The following is a 20,878-nucleotide window of genomic DNA, read 5'->3' on the forward strand; positions in this document are numbered from 1 at the left end:
CCTTAAAATTTCAGTTTGAGTTGTTTCCTCTAGTTCAGCTTTGCAGCGTATTGGTAAGGGAATATGAAGATGCTTGACCTGAAGTTGATTCTTGGTGGGACTTGTGCTCTAGCTAGAGGGGCCAAAATATGAGTTCATGAGCACTGTATTGACAGCTAGACAGAGAGGCTTATTTTTGTATAATTCTTGCATTTTTAAAGCACAGATTGTTAAACATACAATGTTCTTGGATGCACATATATCACACAGAATTTAGTGTGTTCTATTTACATGAATGGATAATATTTTTTCTGATATAATTAGTAAATCTAGTATAATATAGATTTTAATTTTGCCACTTCTGGGGCATTTGGCTAGTGAAAAGCATACATGTGGAGGAAAAGAATGAGCCAAATTCTGTTCATTCACCCTCATGTAAATTGCATGTCCAGTTTGACCAAGCTTTCCACAAGATCAACTGGGTATTCTCTTTGGAGAGCATATGTAACTTGACAGTCTTCTTAATGGTTATATTATATCCCTGGAATCATCCCAGTTGACTGCTTTCATAAGGTGGGGTTACAGGGTTACGTTGCACTAGAAACTTAGAATAATTAAAAACTGTAAAAATCCCCACCCTATTTTACAAATAAGAATAGGAACAATAAAGAGGAATCAAGCCATCACACAGCTTAACTATTATACTTCAGTTAAATAAGAGTTAATCAGATTATTTCCAGCAAATAATTAGTATCTGTCATGTTAGCTGGCATTCAGAATGCTTGCTTTAGACTGGATACATCAGGATAGCTTTCAAGATCACCTCTTAGTTCACCTGTGACAGCCTTCCATCAACCACTATGTGAATTACTATTGAATCTAATTATTGTCTAAAAGAGGGCTTGCAGGCTTTTGCAAACCTTGATTGCTGTGACAAGAACTGCCATGTTCTCTTGCATACCTGCAGCTATTGAAAATTGAAGTGAAGGCAAAGAAATAATAATTTATTTCTAAACCAGTGGATTCTTTATTTGAGGGCCAAACATTGCCTTCTGCAACAAATGTGGATGTAATGTGCTTTAATACTTGTATGAAGCACTCTGCATTGTCAGCCATTTTCTGCTTATTCTAGTACATGAGCCGGGTAGTTACCCTCCTCAGGACCTCAGGCAAGGACTCTGCCTGCGTCCGTTCTAAAGAGCTTTCGGAGTAGGCAGCCTTAAAAAAAATTGTTTGTGCAGGTACTAGTTAATGTTGCTATAGATAATGTTGTTTATTTAACACTACTCTGCTTACAAAGACTCTCTGTGATGGACACTGGTTGTCACACTTACATGGGAAGCAAGACTTTGGCTACAGCTTCTCAGTTAATGAAATGTGGAATTGCTGGGATGTGATTGAGAACCACTGATGTATTATTACTGATGATGGGTAGTCGCAAGAGGAGGTGAAAAAGCAGCTGTGGGAGCTTCAGAGGGGAAAAATTTTAAACATACCAGTTCTAGTGGTATGTGCTGTGCTGTCCACCAATTATTAAACTTTGGTGAAACATGAGGTACCAACACAGGTATTCCTGTTTTGAATCTAAGATGTTGCCTCTACCTGGTATTTTGCTGGCACTAGTTGACAGGGCATTTTGGCCAGCATTAGCTTGGGTTTGTTTATACCACATCCTAACTCTTACAAGAGGTGTGGCTGTTCTCGCTTTGGCATCCTTTTGGCAGTCCTTCTAGCTAGAAGGACTATTAGAAACACACTTCCATCAGGAGAACTCTGATCCTGTACTTCACTATAAAAATGGGTATTTTGTACTTTGCTTACTCCAACATCTCCAAATTAAAAAAAAAGAAAAAGAAACAGCAACCATGGGAGAATGAGATGGTTAAAGTTCCTCATTTTACCTCTAGGGCGATAGAAATAGGGGAACATACAGTCAGCAGGCTAAAAGATGATCTCTAACCCAGAACTGATGCTGTCTCCTCTTGAGGAGTTAAAACTGTTGCTTTCTGGAAGATCTTTCCTGGAAGATCTCAACAGCCAACTCTTTCTGTTACTTATTATTGTTCTGTTCTGCTGGTGATATAGGAGAGCTGACTGTGTTCAGACTTTTAAATTAATTGCCAACTAGTTATTGATAGAACTTTTTTTTTTTTTTTCAGATGAGGGTTCTGGCAACCACCCATGTTAAAGTGAGTTCATTTTCTTCCTTCTATTAAGTAATGATTTGAATTAAAAATCAGCAGGTACTAAAGTGAATTAATTGGAAACTGAACATTATTCTAGTGTTACTTCTATCCTTGAGACTGCTGAATAATTTTGCATAGGGTGCCTTCAGATAGACAGGTTCAATTGTTTCCTTTCAATTATAGAAACATTTAGATAACTTGATTCCTTTCCTTTGGTAAATGTTGTTTTTCTACCAAATTGTCCTTCACCTTTTGAGGATTTTTTTTCTTCTAGGTAAGATATAACACTAAATTTGTGACTATAAAATTTAAATAAAGAAAAAAAGATTGTAAGTTCGCTAGTGGAAAAACAGTTCTACATGTTGCTAGTTAGACTGGCCTGCTACATGCTATATACTTTTAAAGTTCCTCTACCTTCCTTCATTCAGTGTTCTCATTCTTAAGGTGTTAAAGAACAGAGACTTACTTACTCAACTAGAGTGACAGAGGTCTTGGCCCTTTATTGAGGTGTTGAGCCAGAAAGGCTGTGAAACAGTAATTTTAGGAAAAAAAAAACAGTCAGTTTGAGCCATCAGAATTTCCCAGACTCGTGATGGTGTAAACAGAACACGAACTATGAGTACAGATCATTTCCTATTTTGTTCCAGGGATTTTATGGAAAACAGGTCCCCTGATTTCATTCCTTGATGAGATTATGTGACTGAGTGAAAAGAATAGGGGCAAAAAAAAATACACTTGAAATCTCTGTGCAGTATTTGACTTAGTACCATATAACTTTCTGATTTAGAATATGACCACTGCACTAAATGGAGTGCATGTTAAATGAATTAAGCACTGTCCAACAGACAGATCACAAAATATTAGTCAGCACGGAATCAGCACTGAATGGGGATACCGGTAGCAAACAAGTCACTTCTCCTGGAGAATGGAAATGTCTTTTAAATATGACAAAGAATAGCTTCCATCCATTGCTTCTGTTTATGCTTGAGCCAAACAAGCTGAAATCAGATATGGTACTGAAGATGAGGGCCCATGAGTAAGAGGATGGAACAAAGAGGAAATAGAAAGGGTTGAACTGGTATAGCTGCCTGGTTTGTTTGTCCACCAGATACTGCAGTGCTAAGAGGGAGAATGCTTATAGCCTTTGCTCTAAAGCTGGAATTAGACAACACATTCTGCTTATAGCCTCTGGCAGACTGTTCCTTGCATGAGCCACTTCTCGGTGTGTCAAGCTAATCTGTTAATTTGCACATTGCTCTCCTCAGGACTCCATGCTGTTAGTTTCTGAGCACTCTCAAGCCCCACTAGGAGTTTACTTTGGTGAAGAGCTTTCATTTTGGATATTAAGGATAGAGTACCATGCTCTGCTGTTTACACAGCCCTTTTATTCCACAGGTTGAGGTCCTTGAACATAAAACCTTCCTTGAAGGCAGTGTTAGCTAACTTTAACAGTCTTCCTGCCTCTATTAGGCTGTGGATGTCTCTGTGGGCATTCTCTGGCTATGCAAGAAGTCAGATTGGGTTATTATAGTGGTCTCTCCTGGCCTTTATATCCACCAATCCTTGGTGTAATTCAAGTAGTTTCACTAGAAATATCAAAGACAAATTCAGTGCAATCTGTCTTAAGATGTCACTCTTTCTGTTATATACATGAAAACAATTTTATTGCTGCCTGTTCCTGAAAACTTTAATTTCTCCATGCTGGACTTTTCCCTGAATGACAACTTCTAATAATCTGATGCAATAAATATCTTCTATTTCTACTTTTGCAGCTGCATTATGCAATAGGACTGCGCCTATAAATAATGCTAAAGGAAATAGGAGGATAAATCAGCAGTTTGTTTTATTTAGTCTCCCTGTCTGCTGTTGTATACAAATAGCAGATGTCATGTGTTGCAACCTGATTTTTTCAAATACTTTTTTTTATTCTGTTAGTCTGTAATTAGAAACACTTATCTTCTCTGTAGAGGAGAATCTTACAAAAGAAATTTTGTCTTGGTCAAGGTCTTTGGCCCGTGTTTTCCTGCTGTCGTAATGTTCACTGCTTCTCTATCCATGTTTTTCTTCTCTCACTCAAAGATCATTGCAGTTCAGAGGCTGTGAGGAAAACAGTTTTAGTGCACGTATACCATGTGGTTTTGTTTATATGTCTGTTAGATACAAGTCAGTGTGATTCAAGATGCCAAAGGTCTGTACAAAGGCTACATAAGTCATGAAATGTGAGACTGAGTCTTTATTTAACTGAGATCGAGTCCTTAGTTTATCTTCTTGTGTTTTCAGTGCACATTTGTAGAAGGATAAAGGATACTTGCATATGGGGTTTTAGTGTAGGTGTGGAGGGGACTTCAAACAAAGAATAAAACTCAGTCCTTTTTCCTTCTGAATGGCATGGGCTTTTGTGTTCTTATCTCCTATTTATTTCTTCCATTCTGTAAAAACCCTTGTATGAACACACATTCCTATTTACTCTTCAAACCAGAAAGCATTTAAATACTTCTCGGGTTATCATTTATGCCAGTTTTTCTCTGCTTGTTAGTGAAATACTATCTAAATGATACTCAGTTCTCTAAGCCAGTGCATCCTACAATGTAGTGGCTAGGCTGCTGCACTGTAAATGTAGGATCAACCTTGATTTTACTTAACTGTTGCTTAACTGTTTACTTAACTGCACTGTTTGTGCTTGGGAAAAAAGACAGTTAGAGCCAAAGAGGCATGTAGTTCAAAATTAGTTTTCCTTTCACTGCTAATTCTTTAGAGGGATTAATAGTCCTCAACCCTATGAGAGAAATGTTTTCACTGATAACATGCTAAACATTAGGATGCCTTTAAATAGCAATGCATGGGTGCACATTCTTTGTTTCATTTACCTTGAGAGTAACTGCTGCCAAGTTCTTATCTGACAGTCTGATTTTCTAGTCACAGATACTGTGATGAGAGAGGGAAGCTGAAACCTGTGCTCAGAGCCTATTTGGTGGCTCAGCACCATTAGCTACATGGAGAGAACAAGGAGGGAGGAACTAATACTCAGAATTGCCTAATAAAAATGAATCTAAAGTTATTTCATAGATTGGTGGGAAGAAGACACTTAAGGCCCTGTAAAGTGCAAATATATAGACTCCAGTGTAATTAAGACTCTAACTTGCTAAAAAGATCAATTGTTTAGTTGTGGAAACTTAAATGTTTTCCTTTTTTTCTGAATGTGAAAGGCCAAATCTCATTTATATATGCCTATGAAAATCTAAAAATAAATTCACTGACTCCAGTGGCTATATCAGATTTTTGAAGGAGAAAATGAGAGAAAACTTCATTCATAAATTACTTATAACAAGATTTTGCATTCTTGCTTCTGAAAAGTTTAAAGTGTTAAACTTACAATGCTCAGTTATGTCTATAAAAAAATCCTATTAATTTCATCATCAGTTTAATTCTGTAGCAACAATGCTTTCTGGATTTGAATTATATATATATATATGTACACACACACGCACATGTATGTATGTAAGGGATATTCAGGATTTTTTTTCCCCTAAGGTTGTTGCAAATGTGGTGCTTGGCTATTAATGTTATGTTTACACAGAGATAATATTTTGAGGTTTTCACTTATCTTTCTCCTGTAACACAGACCAGTTAGAAAGAGGGAAGAAAAATATCTCCCCTAACTGGGTTAATACTATTTTTTGTCTCTGTTGGCTTTTTTTATAAAGCCTGTGTCATACTGCCTGTCATGATCTGTAGATTGAAACACAGAAGAACACAAGTCTAACAGTTCTGCTTTTACCTGTGGTGTTGGTGTTGAAATACCAACTTGAGAACTGTCTCCTACAAAACAGAGATTGCCATATAAATGTGCTCCCATTGCATCTAAGAAAGAAAATCTTCAAGGTAAACCATAAAATGCCTTTATTCTTGGCTTACATTTTAAGTTCATTGCAACTTACTGGGGGTTCCTGTATAATCTACTCTATACCCCTTGCCTGGCCCCACTTGTTTTTTTCCATTTACAGGATAGCACTGGAGGCAACGGCTTACGTGCTTTATCCCTCACATTTCTGATTGCATAGACACTACCTTGTCATTACTTTGTTTTCTTCTGACTGAATGGAATATTCTACTTCCCTGGACCACCCGCTGATCTTACAAGCTATTGAGCTAGCAAAGTTCAGTATTTATACCTAGCCCAGACTCTTCTGAGACTTCCACAACCTTAATACCTTCTACAATCAACACAGAATAACTCCTTAAAAGATAATAAAGGATAAGGCTATGTTTTGTAGCATAATTATAATACCACCTGATAATAGGACCAGCGTGGTATCTTTGCAACTCATAATATATTTGAAATGCAGTTACATATGTCACCTCATTGCACTCACCACTAATCTGGATTTCCCAGCCTAGCATTCTCATTCTTCTTACTTGATGATGCAGAACTTTTGGGCATCCTGGTTACATTTAGTGCTAATCCCTCAAACCAAGCATGTTCACAAGACTACTCTGATAATCTAAATCAGTATAGTCTGGATCCCAGATAGTGGATGTAACAGTTCTAGGGCATTGGGTTTTCCTTCCCTGAAATAGATTTCCAGGAGAAAGGACGTTAGGTATTTCTATAGTATCTGTTGATTTATGTATGGATATTAACAATGTAACATTTGCTTATCTTTACTTTACAAAGCTTTATGGCTTTTGACAGTGGTATGTTACAAAAAAAAGTCTGCAAATGAACAAAATCTTGGATAAAACTATAGCCACCTGTTGGTGTATTCACTCATTTCCACTAGATTCTTTGTACAATATGAATATTGCTTGCTGTAGCGAATGAATTGTTTTTCAGTAATTTCTATTTTTCTTCTGCTCCAGTCTCCACACATCTCTGTTCCATAAAATTTTTATACCAAATCAGACTGTGGAACTTTTCTTTCATTTAGCTCAGCTGAGTGCCCTTCCCAATCTAGCTGTTAGTTTGCCTCTTGCTTTCAGTTGAGAACTACACGAACAGAAGACATTCAGTCAAATCGTTTTCTATATCATTTCCAAAGAGTGCAGCCTGAGGTAAATTTTCAGGCATGCAATAACAATTTAAACTGATTGTCGTTATGGTTTTTTGTTTGCCTCTGGGAAATAGATGAAGATTTACTGTCTTTAGATTTGTAATGTTTTTTGAAGAGGCTAGCAGGTGCTGCTGTAATTCAAAGCAACAGATCAAAAAGGTAAAACATTCTTGCCTTCCAACTGTGGAAACACAGTCTTCTGCTTCTCTTCTGAATACACTTCTTGTGCTCTCAAGTCAATGCTTCGTTAAACCAGGCCCTTTAGTTTTGAACTATTTATGGTAAAAAGGTCAGATAGTTCCATAAACAACAAAACGTAAGAGTGGTAGGCGATGTTCATCAACTACCTGTTGCATTAAGAATACTGGGTTGTCACTTCATCTGCAAGCTGTCCTGAATTTGTAGCTGTATACAGATATAAGTTGTTGCTACCTGAACAAAATCCTCTTACTTCCAAAGCTCTGGACCCCCCAGTATCAGCACGGTGCAGGCAGCACGCTGTTTCCATGCATGGTCTTAGCTAAGCAAAACTCACAGTGTTAACCATATTTATCTTGCTGAAGCAGTAAGTTCTATGAGATGGGCAGGCTGAGATGGAGCAGCTCTATGTTCTGTTCCCAGTTGTACCAATTAGTTAGAGGTTAGGTAAAACAGTAGAGAATTGTTTTCCACACACATTTATAGTGTGTAAAATTGGGAGGCACTGGAACATTAGAAGTTTCTACTTCATATTCTTGAGTTAAATCTGAACAAGACAGTTTCCTCTTGCTCTAGGTGGTATACTTGTCAATTTTAAGCATTACAGGAAATCCTTACTTGGGAATTTCAGCAAAAAATGAGCAGGGACATAGCAAAGATAAATGCACTGATAACCCCATCTCATTCTTTCATAAACAAAGAAATAGTAAAGAGTACAGTTGTATAAACTAAGAATAGCTAGAGATTTAAGTTTTTACTAGTGAAACTCTTTCATAAATTCCTCTGTTTACTGCATTCTCCTTGTCATGTGTCCTTTGGTAATTGTGCAGAAGCCCGTATCTGTTCATGAAAATTTTTTGTTCATGAAAACACACAGGCGCGCGCACACACACACACACATATGTGTGTGTGTATACATATGTCTTAAATATCTCATATAACAATTCAAAACAAATCTAAAATTCCTTTAAAGTAATCAGTCCACTCAGTCCACATAGGTTGTTCTAAAGACTGTTCTGAAAATCAAGCTGTTTTGGGGTAGTTGGTCTTTCCGTTCATGTTGTTACTCTTGTTTTGTCTTTTTATGATATTTCCAGGGGGGAAAATCTCATGTCCTGATGAGCACTTCTCAGTTTCCCTGTGTGGTTTTGTTCAGAAATACTGTTGATGAACCTGATTCCTCTAGAGATGTGCCTCCAATATCTTCAAGAAATGGGTTCTGGAAGCTCAGCTGAATTCAATCTAAATACTGCTTGCAGCTGTTGGCTCGGAGAGTGGCTTTCCTGCAGAATATATTCATGTTGCTTAAGTTTTATTTCAGCATCTTGTTTTGAAATTTGCTTCAGGTCAGACCACTTAAAATTTAAGCTGTATCTGTGCGACCGAAGATAACTTTCTTCTACCAGCCTTTAGAAGTTTCTTAGGTGAAAGTTAGAGATAAATGTCAGCCAGCCAGCAGGCCAAAATATACTATGTTAGAGTACAAATTTTATTTATTTATTTATTTATTGCAAAGGTCTTTAAGTTGACATTGCATTTTGTACTTTCCATTGGCTTAGATATAATGGGGACAAGTGGAATGATGTTAAAATTTAAGCTCTGTGCAAATGCTAAAAATGTCTAATAGGCACATGATTTGGAATACCTTCAGGAACTCCATATCTTGCAAATCCAAGTAGATGATATGTACCTTTGAAATTTGTAGAAGCAGAAATAATTTGTTACATCCATATGGCTACTTGAATCCAATAACTTAAGTGAGTGCTATGACAAAAAACAATCTCTGCTACCTCCTGCCATATTATATAAAGTGTCTGTGCAATGAATAGTGGTATCATGGAGATTTGCTTCCTTTCTCCACCTCTCTTTTTTTTTTTCTTTTTCTCTCTTTTTATGTTTTTCCTCCTTACTGTCTTCTACGGTCTTCTTAGTTTGGCTGGACACCCGAAGTGACTGTCCTGCTTGTTGATTTTGCAGAGCATTTCCTCCTTTAAAATGAAAGGTACAGTTCTTTCAGAAATAGAGCATTACCCATGTAACGGTTTTCCAATTATTGTGGAAAAGTAGACATTTGGAATTTGACCCATTTTTGGCAATCAAAAAAGATCCTGACATGTGACGTCCTTCTGTTTCCTATCTCTGATTAGATTCAGCCAAAGGTAAAAATAATAAATAGATTTCAGGATATATGACAATTTACTTTTCCAGCTTATCTAAATACAGACTACTCATAATTTTGTCAGTGTTCATATCCTTATAGTATAAAATTTCATGAGATAGTTGTGATTGTTTAAGAAAAGTAGTGTATTTGCCTACCTCATCTCAGCAGGTAGAAAGGCATCTGAAATTTGCCTAAATCTAATGGAGAATGGAAAGCGGAATTTCACATGTTTTTACTATTTACTGGATTGAGTAATGTCTTGCATAACTAATATTTTGTGCACCAGAAAAATAACCTTCAGATTTATTGTGCCAGTTTAAATATTCATTTATGAGCAGTGACAGACAGAATATACGCATACCATTTTTTGTATTACTAAGCATGTTCCATTTCTGCATAAACAAGAGAAGAAAAGATAGAATTTGAATGTTTTATGATTTTTTTTATTGCAGAAGGGAATGATTTCTGGCTGTCCAAAGTGCATAACATTCCAGCAAATACTAGAGACACTTATGAAATCATCTATAAGACTGAAAAGTTACGTTGATTTTAGAACTTGTTCTGCTGTGTCACTTGTGTAGGTTTGAAAATTCTTCTCCAGAACTAATTAACATGGATGAGGATGTACAAAGAAGTAACCAAGGGACATGTTTGTTTGTCTCCACTTGGAATAGGGAGAGCTGATCTTTCACAAGCCAAGAGACCTGAGAATCAGATCTAGCTTTCTCTCTTCAGTTACTCTATGCTGTGAAAAGGGCTCAGATCTCCGCTGAAAGAAAAACTTAAATGAGTGTCAGGTGCCAGGACCTGGTAAATACCTTCACAGAATGTCGAAGTGGTGACCCATAGCTCCTTAGAGGAAGGCTTCAGGAGAGTAGACTTCAGACAGTGGGCCTTGAGGCAGAGAATAAAGGAAAATGTTTGCCATATGAGACGTTTGAGGAAAAAATGATTGGAAACGGTAGCTAACTGTTGAAGACATAAACAACATTATTCTGACACTGCTTAATTCCTGTCAGAATTAGTAATTTCTGCCCTGAGAGAAAATCCCGTGCACACCCAGAATGATTTCATTCTGTCCTATGCTCTAAAAGTATTTGAATTTGGTCCTCAGTATGGGAAATGAGAATAGTAGCCCTTTGCTAATATGCCTAAAAGAAGTTTAAGTATCATGAAGACATTTCCTTTGAGCTGCCAAGCCAGTCCCTAGCCTTTCATATTTGTTCTTCCTTAACTGTTAACAGACACTTTGCTTTCTCCTACCCTACAACCTTAGCCTGTTCTCACACTTTAACTGAGTTGCTTCTCCTAACTGGGTGAGAAATACTTGACGTTTGGTTGAGGTAAGTCACCTCTCAAGGCATGTACTGACTGATTTGGGACGATTCAGTTACCATGAGAGCATCTATGGGGGATAGAACTTCTCAGGGGAGCAAGACATTTAATCTGTAAATAATGGCTAGCTGTGTCTTCCCAAATCACTGTCCGGTAATGTGATTTGTTTTGTTTTATTGTTTCAAAGTAATACCCGAGATTCTTGGCTGTATTTCTAGGTAAAGATATGAAATAAAGCTTTAGATACCAATGTTTAAAGTCTTTTCATCAGGGCTTGTTTTATTGTCTAGTATTCAACTACAACAAAAAAAGAAAGCAAGTGGACATCTATCCCTTAGACTTCCTCTGTCAGCAGTCAGGAATTGCAAAGACTCTCCTTTCTGCTTGGTTTTGGTCTTCCTTTTACCTCCATACCATCTCATCTATATGTGATAGCCTGTTAAATCTTTGCAAGATGCAGCTCCTTTACTTCGACTGTGTAATCACAAACCAGCACTACAAAACAGTAATTTAATTACAAATGTAAAACCAGCTTTGTCCCACTGGTTAGTCATTGTTATCTGGCATTATTGTAAGGATCCTAAAAAGCCATAAATAAAAAGGTCTTCTGTAAGAATTTCTGAGCAATCCCTCAGGACATTTGCCACTTGTCTACTGTAGAAAGCAACACAGGGAATCCTTATAAATAGATTAATGCTTGCCCACAGGCCATTAGGAAGGAATGACATTTTCTCTGCAATAGAGAGTGCTGACATCACTCTGCCAGGATTTCAGATCCTTTAAACTAATGGCAAAATCAATACTGTGTACAGCAATGGAAATAAAAGTAGGAGCATCAGCACCTGCCTTCTGTTCACCGTGGTCTTAGTCTTCTGCTTTTTGCTTCCTAACTCCCGTCATGGATGAAGATTATTTCTTTGGCAATATAGATCCCTGTTTTAGCTGCTTACTAAATACTTCTACTGGAACTACTATTTTTTAGAGACTGTAAGTAGGTAGAGCATGCTTGCAGAACTGTGAAAACTGTGTTGTTCAAGGCTGTGTCAGACTGTTTCTTTTGTAAATTTAAGTTAGAAGAAAAGATAAGTTGTTTTACTCAGTGTTATTTTATAGATGTTCTGAATTATTTTAAAGTAATAGATAATTGTGCTATTGCAGGTATAGCAGAAAATACCCTGTATTTCAGTACATTAACCTAATACAGTAATATGAAAAAAGCATGAAACTCTATATAATAACCTTTGAAATGAGATTTCTGAAACAAGATTTTAAAAACTTTCAGAAATGTAAATGAAATGGAACATATTCCATTTCAATCCCACTCTCCTTTTAGGACTGTCCATTACATTTTGGAAAAAAAAGTCAAATGGCCATTTATGTTTCAACAGAAAATAAAATTCTGGCCAGCATGGTAGTGAAGTTGAGTCCTTAACCTTACACTTTGCAAAAAAATATATTTTACATTAAGATCTGTATAGTAGTAGGTATACTTGACATAGGGGTGAATATGGGCAAAGGCACTGTATATCTTTGTAAATATTTGATCTACCTATTGGGAGTACATACTTAAGTTATTTCATGCAAGAGATGAATTATTTCTCTTCGTTAACATTCATTTCAAAAGGGTGCATACTATCATAGCTGAAATTTTTACTGCCTTGAACTTTCTTTTGTTTTGAACCAAAGTATACCCATGTAGCAATTTAATTTGCTTCACCATGGATGTACAAGCTAATACCTTTTAACTGAAGTTTGCTGTTCTCTGTCAGAGTGCTTATTCAGAGGTTCATCACAGTTCAGCCAGCAGTATATATGTTTTGTGTCCTCTCCTATGCAACACTCATGTACCTGAGGTGAGTCACTGATAAGAGAGGTTGAACCTCTGTAACTTCAAGTGTGAGCTACTCCTGGAGTTAGAACACCTAGTTGCATTAGTTAGGGCTGGAGCAAGTGGATCATTTGTCTTACCTGGGGATTGAGCAGCCACTAATGAAGAATATATGGAACTCTGTGTGGAAATGGTTTATAATATGTATTTTAATAACAGAGAAGGGTATAAATTTACATAGAAAGCCTTCTTTAGCTAGCCTTTTTTATTTTCCATCAGGATACTGCTTGGGTCACTGGATGTGACTTCCTAACTCAGCTGAAACGCGTCGTGGCTGTCACTGAAAGGACAGTCATCGTCTGGGACTATAAATCAAAAGGGAGTCAGGTAGTATGTTGGATCAGGCAAAGGTTAAAGAAGAAGCCTGAAAAAGATTTCTCTTTGTTTTCAGCATACAGTCATCTTCCTTTTGTCCAACGGGATGAAGTCCTTAAATTTGTCTTTATAGCAATTCGGTGAAACAGTGGAATTCATACTACAGAAGGAATACCCTTTCCACACCAAATGGTTCTTTTTAGACTGTCTAAAAACTTTCAAGAAAGATGAAAATCTTGTCCTATTCTGTAAACAGACCCCCAAAGCAATCTGTGTTTCTGTGTATATCTAATGCATATGTGTGAGCATGTATATGTAACATGTGTGCGTCTGTATACATATATTGGAATCTATTGTTTGAGAATCAGGGGACAGGTCTTTAAAAGGAATTTAACATACACTCCTTTGGGGTAACTTCCCAATTTAAAGAAAATCTTTCTTCACATCCTGCATTTTGTTCAGGGCTTTCCAAGAGCAAAAGCGTCTTGATGTTTATAGTGTATGTTCTAACAGTTGAAGTTTTCTTGAATGCCAAGAATTTCTGATCCATACCTTGGCTTTTTTCTCATGTCCTGGGGGCTTTTCTCAGTAATTCTGAGTTGGCAATTGCATGCCTGTTGTTGTTTTACTTCCTGAGTTGTGGTAACCAGAGAACCATGTGGTACACAAAGAACCATGAAGCAGTTAATTCCTATGTCATGTGGAAAGCTGCCAGTTTAGGTTGGCAAGGATGCTTTACTCAAATAACAGATGGAGTCAGGCAGTAGAAGCAATACAGTGGAATACAAATGACCCCAAATTCCATTCCTAGGCCTTCTCAGTCTAGCACAGTACTACAGTGGCTTGCACTTACATTCATTCCCTCTATCTCAATTCCTGAAAACCCAGACACCTGCCCATATAAGTACACTTGATATTCCCAGGCTATATTACTAACCAGGACGCTAGTATAATTTCTGGGCATGTGTTTCTGCTGCATTTTATGGCTTGAACAACTCTATAATTCTGCTATTTCACATTTTCTTGGCAGACAGCATTTTATTTTGAGCAAGATGCCTTGTCCTGTCTTGCTAAACATACCATACTGCTTAGTATGGTGAAATCTTCCCTAAAATTTGTAATGAATTTTTCCTCACTCAACTGCAACAGGCTGTGTCTGAAATAAAGCCTCACTTTAATCCTTTAATTCTTTAAAGGAAACTTTTAACTTCAGTCAGTGATCTTCTTCAATGAGTTCCTCATACCAGAAAACAGCTATCAGAGAGGGTCTTTGAAAAGCCAAAGACAAGATTTGGATGCTGATGTATGTAGATAAGTATATGTTCTGTCTATTTCAGGGCTTGTGTGGGATATCTGATAAACTATTTACTATATTTCACAGAGTAATTGCTTTGTCATCAAACCAATGGAAAATGGTCTGCTCTGTGTTTGCACGGTGACTGCATCAGATCATCTGGCTAAGGATAACATCCTGATGGGAGATGATGGGGGTTATGTCAATCTGCTTACAGTGACCAGTGATGACTTTGGATTGAAACAATCTAAAGCCAAAAAACAATCACAATTTCACATCTTGGACTCCAAAAATTTTAAGATGTAGGTTGCTTATGATAAAATATTATCAGTCTGGCAGTTTTTTTAAATTTGGGGTTTCTCTGGCCTGAGTGGAGGATTAGCTTTTGTTTATAAATTAACCCCACCTAATAAACAAAAAAAATAGTTTTTAAGACTGCAGTGAGTATGATTTGCTTGTTGTTGTGTGGAAGAAGTGTGTCATTTTTAGTGAGAGATTTTACTACAGAGAGACTGCAGAGTAGAACTCCAGGCAAGAATTCACGGTTGCATTTGTCCAGTTTGACATAGGCACAGCTCTTTTGTGCCCTATTAAATAGAAGCATAATTGCTGCTATAGCAGTGCATGATTCAACCCTAACCTTAGCTCTGCTCTAAGATCTGCTGGCTTTTAAACTGGAAGAGCAGTTCTGCATCTGCCCTGGATATTAAATTCAAGCATTTGTTGTGTATAATCTCACTGACAAAATCCCTAACCAGCTATGAGCATATTACACTGAATGCAAGTATATCCTAATAACCTCTCAATTTATATCCCTAGTGTTAAACGCAAGCTACACGATGACTGGGTTATGAAGGTTAAGTATATTTCTGACCTGAATTGTTTTGGATCGTGCTCTATAGACAGCATTCATTCATTTGTTTTGGGTGACATAAAGCGACTAGAGGACAACATGTAAGTACATGGCGTGTTCTGAAAAAACAGACTTTTTGCTTTTTATTGCTTCCTGAGATCAGTGCCTTGCAAATCCGTCCTGTTGTATTGAAGCTGTCTTTTCTAAAGCATTGCTAATACAAACTAAGATACAACTACTTAAATACTACAATATATTTGTTCATTAGCTTTTGATGCAGGAAAGGACTGTCGATGTGTTCATTTCTCACAGCCCTTAAAAATAAATTATGCTGGTAGTGTTGTCTGCTTACCTTCTCTTCAGCAGACAAATTTTAGTAAATATATTGCTTTCTAACATATATATTATGTATGCATTCATTTAAAATTTATATCCATACATATTCAAATACGTTTCAAGTTAAACAAACTTAGATCACTATAGCAACTTATCCTGAGGTCTGCAAAGTTGGATTTACCATGCATTAGGCTGTGGCCTCCTTATCTGGGCATATTCTTATTCATATGGCCCATCAGTGCTGTAGCTGACTCCAAGCCTTGCTAGCATGTGATTGTAGAAGAGTCTATAGCCCAGTTAAATAAATAATACATGCAAACACAATTTTATGTAGAAAGGAACTATAAATAACATTTATGTAGCACTTTTCATTCAAAGATCTCAGAGCATTGTAAGCAGTAGATCAACTTCACAATTTCTCTGTGAGGTAGGCCTAGAAATTAATAGATTTTTAAGGCTAGTGGCAACAATTATGATAATTTTTCTTGTCTTTTGTATAACACAAGCCATAAATTTTCATTCTAATTCTTGCATCAATCCAGGAACTTCAGATTTTATGAGTATTACATATCTGTTGTAGACAGGGAAAGTGAAATATGAAATAGTTATAGCTTGGTCAAGGTCACGTACTGTGTCAGGAGAAAAGCTGAGAAATCCTATCTGAATTTGCTGGGGATTTTGGAAGAACAGATTTAATCTGAGGAGAAGGAAAGCAGAGACCAGAAAGCTAAAATTATAGTCAAAAGTTTTATGCTACCACCTCACACTGTTTGTTATACATTAATATTTACATTAACTGCAAATATTTTGGTAGGTCTTTTTCATTTAACACTGACTGTAATTGTGTCTCCAATTACATTAAATACATTTCTCTAAGGAGCTTCTTATAGGAGTTAAATAAAATTACGTTTAGACAACTGAAGAATTACACTGCTGTTAAAATGAAATTAGTAGCCCTAAAAGTGGCTATGCATCAAATCATCTTTGGAATGCCCGTTCCATAAGTAATTGTGGTTCAAATATATGATTAACTGATGCTAACAAAATAAATTTCCCCAATTAACTATGCAGCAAGCAGTTGTTATTTTGATTGGAAAGGGAGCCAATATAGCCTGTCTCCTATGCAACTGTTAAGTTCCTTTGTGGATAATGGGTGGCAGTTATAATCTTTCCTTGTAAGGAAGCATGGCTGGGATCGCAAGGGGCTTCTTTGCAAGGCTGTGACTTGAGCAGGACTTCCCGTTGCTGGAACCTGTTATTCACTCTGATGTTGGAAGAGTATCAGGATCATTCATTAAGGAGCCAAGGGAAAGTTATACAAAAGTATTTAATTTAAGAATTAAAGGAAAAAGATGGCAAATCCCGTCAGAATCTGCCAATCACACATTTAAGTCAGTTACTTGCTATTTTACACCATCAAAGGTGTTAAGGTTCCTGTGTTAGAGCTCTGGAAAGAAAGCTTTGCCACCTCTTAGTAGTAGGAAGTGAACAGCCTTTTACTTACTCCTGCCCAGAAAGAGCAAGCCCTTTCATTTAAGCACTGAGGTCCCCCAGGTTTCCAGAGCCTTTTTTGGCAAATTTAGCCTCATTCCCAGTTACAGTTTGCAAGATCCATCGTTACTCTCTAGCCCAGAATGAATGAAATACCTACTTGTCTGGATTTTAAAGAAAAAAAAATTAAATTTCCACCCATTTCGTTTTATATAACTTAAGTAAACTGGCAGTCATTGTTTCCTCGCAAAGATGGGCCTTAGCCATGTAGATGCTGAATCCAGAATTCAAGAAAATATTTACTATGTAGTAGCCATGTATGAAACATGGAGAGACAAGCAGAGATTGCACAAAGAGTTTGGAAGGGATGCTGAGTCAATCTCAATCCGTGTTGGCTTAGTTTGAATGCTGGTTCTGTTGCAGTATTTTTCTGAATAATTCTGTTAAGCTGAGTTTCAGAAACATGCAGTCTCTTCATGTTATTATCTAACACAAAGTAGATAAAATAAAGGCTATACATTATACCATATGTTATTACAGAAGCAGCATAAAAGTAATTGCACTTGTTTTATGTAAAATAGAAGCCACGATAGAGTTCTGTGTCTGAAATAGGCACAGGCAGTTGGTTTTAATACTTCTGCTCAGTGATGAACTGCTTTATATGTGCATCAAATGACTTGTGTGAAGGCTTACTTTGACAACAGCTACCATTTTAGGATTCTGTTTGGAATATGAATGATAAAAGATTCCTCTGTTCATATCAGAGATTTATTATTCTAATGGAAAGTGGACCATGTTCCATTTTTATTTATGCTAGCATCTAAGTCACTGTTATAAATCAATTTGCTTTTAACAAGATACTGTATATATTATGCAAACATATATTCTAACTTAACAATATATATTGTATATAAACATGTGTATACAATATATACATAGCAATATATATTCTATATATATACAGAAGAGTAAAGTGGGAGGACTGTAGACTATATCTCCCTAACACTTTCTACCTGGTTAACTGTTTTATTAATGATTACAGGCCTGTAAAGGAATTTTCTGTCCCTAAAGGGGTCAATGCCTTCACCTACTGTGGAAAATCAAATGTCATTGTCACTGGGGGTAAGTACCAGGCTTATATAATCTATGAAGAAAGTTGGTTTTTTTCCAAGAGATTGTTCTGTTGTGATTTTTTTTTCCAGTTAAATAAGCTCAAATAAAAGCTGGGTCAGTTTGTTAGGAATTTAATGGCTTCAGTTTTAAATGATAGGGAACAGAGGTCTTGTTTATAGTGCTGGGAGCCTGGCTTTGAGGAGGTATAGCTCTTGACTGGAGTCTTTCAACAGTTTGATTCTACTGTAGTCTGGGTTTGATTTAAGCATCACAGCATATGTATAATACACCAGGAGAAACAGGATGCTGGACTAATTTAAGGCACCTTTCCCAGCCTCAGTGGTGACCATCTTTCACAGATTACTGCTCGCAGTGTCAGCAGGGTTCCCATCCCCTCCTCCTACTACTCCTTTTCCTTCCTTTCCTGCCCAAAGGAATCCCATTGGCTGCTATTAATAATTTTTGTTGCTCTTCTCTCTGATCACATATCCCCAAAGCTCTTATTATTCTGTCTTTCCCTTAGCACAGACTGCAGAAATAGCACTCTTAAATTAATTTCTTCCCTGTTCTCCAATATTTTTATGAGCTTTTATATTGCTGTTGTCATACTTCATGTTGCAGAAAGGAGGCTAGAGTGTGGCAGCAGTCTTGTTTGTGTATTCTTTCTGACAGGGTGGTGCCCTGGGGTGACTACATTGATGCTGCCTGTCCGTGAGCCTTCAGTACCACAGTCTTGCTTAAAACTTTCTTAAAAAAGCTTTCTAATACATATATCACCGCAATTCTTTTATCTGTGTCTAACAAGAAGAAAAAATTGACCGAGGCTCCATTGTCCAGCCTTGAGAGTATGCAAGACTGTGAAATAAATCTGGAGAAAAAAAAGACCCCTAGACGTAGGGATTAATGCAAATCAAGTTGAAGTGCAACAGTTTACAAAAGTTTACAAAACTTAGACAGATATCAAAATAAGTATCCAACTAGATATCTATTTTGGAAGTTCTATTGATTTTCTAAACATAAAATTCAAAGGGAAATCAGTAGGGTATAGGAAAGCTACAAGTGAAAATCCTGAAGTTCAGCCTTGGGGGAGATATTATTTACACTGATTACTCCAGCACAAAAAGTTCTCCAGTGAAATTTACTGATGACATGAAGTGGAGAGACCCTATAAAACAGAATATGATCAGAATTTTCTGCAGGTAGAACTGGAGGATTTTCCTGTAATAATAAAAACAGGATGAAATGTCACAGTACAAGACAGAAGGTCAGGTACACAGGAACAAATAAATATTTTTGTTACACACAGAAAATTCTTCATACAGAAATAGCAGAAGAGGAGAAAAATCTGAATAAATGTCTTAAGAAAATATTAATAGCTATGATAGGTCAGACCAAAGCTCTGTCTAGCCTAGTATCTGCTCACTGATAGTGGACAGCAATAAACACATATGGCAGAGTATACGGACAGAGCAATCATACAGCAGTACTTCCCCCAGGTACTCGTGTTATTTGAAATATCTGTTGTGCAGAAAAGGAAGCATTAACTTAATTGTGTATGACACTGTAAAATCTTATGTTATACTAGAATCCAGTATGTTTGTGATCAGACATGTTCAAGAAATATTAGTTGAATATGGAAAAAGGGGCAAGAAGGAGCTTTAGAATTACATGGGGAATGGGAGACCTATCACAAGAGAGAGACTAAGGAGTGTATTTTCTGTCGCCTAGCAAGTTGAGGGAGGGTTAACGAGGAATATCATTGCTATCTATAAAAATATCAGGAAGATGAACATTAGAGCAAAAATTAGAGTGGAGATGTTCTGGAAGACTTTTCCAAATAATGGCAATGGTGGTAAGAAATACCCTCCTGATTTTAAAATGGAGCTTGAAATTGTTGAAAGGATATATTACATATTTGTCTGTGCTGGCTGGAGGCTAGACTTGGAAGATAGGACCTCTTGTCTTATCTAAACAGTTTCCTAATCAGAATATTTGATAAAGAGATGTACTTTCTCATCACTGCATTTTAATATCCGTTTTCTACTGTACAAAAGCATGATAAACGATGAATGATTTTGTGTTCAAGAAGGAGTCTGCAACGATGACTGAAAATGTATAATAATTGTACTTAAAAAACTTTTATCAATCTTCCAGTCTATTCCTGAAGCATAACATTTACATTAACTAGATTTGGAATTCCAGGAATTTGGATTGGATTTCTGTCTGGCTTGTTCACCCACTGGCCTTCATCTTGACATTAAAAGGCATCCTCCTACCTCTTACCCTCCTTCCCACTGCTCAGTCCTGCTGCTTCCTTTGAACACAGAAGGAAATTATTCCTGAGCTGGATTAGTGTCACAGGAGAGAGTGGGAATGCATGGCCAAAGACTATGAAAGGGTGGGATTGTCCCTTTCAAGATCATTGTGGAGTTTAGGTCAACCAATGACTTTCATGAAGTTGCACAGTGAATTAAGAATCTAATCCTCCAGCCTTTGAGAGATCCATCTTCTAAACTGGTAGGATTCAAACATATAACTTACATTAGCAGGATGCCAGTGACCAGCTACACATTTCAAAAGTTTAGCTTTAGAGTTCACTGCTCTATGAATAAAATATACTGATCACAATGGCACAGCAGTCAGCAGGACTAGTGCAAACCGTGTTTGGCTCTGTGTCT

At 36.9% G+C, this 20,878-nt stretch overlaps 1 protein-coding gene across 1 annotated transcript in view; it reads left to right on the forward strand.

Annotated features, from left to right (window-relative positions):
- Positions 1-20,878, forward strand: part of WDR64 (WD repeat domain 64) — a 102,709-nt gene that overhangs the window by 13,475 nt on the left and 68,356 nt on the right. Inside the window, exons 5-9 of the mRNA XM_026102538.2 lie at positions 2,139-2,168; positions 13,018-13,125; positions 14,495-14,709; positions 15,227-15,361; positions 18,130-18,209. Coding sequence (XP_025958323.2) covers positions 2,139-2,168; positions 13,018-13,125; positions 14,495-14,709; positions 15,227-15,361; positions 18,130-18,209 — 568 coding nt within the window. The remainder of the gene's footprint in view (positions 1-2,138; positions 2,169-13,017; positions 13,126-14,494; positions 14,710-15,226; positions 15,362-18,129; positions 18,210-20,878) is intronic.

The sequence above is a fragment of the Dromaius novaehollandiae genome, chromosome 3, assembly GCF_036370855.1.
Source record: "Dromaius novaehollandiae isolate bDroNov1 chromosome 3, bDroNov1.hap1, whole genome shotgun sequence".
Taxonomy (NCBI): domain Eukaryota; kingdom Metazoa; phylum Chordata; class Aves; order Casuariiformes; family Dromaiidae; genus Dromaius; species Dromaius novaehollandiae.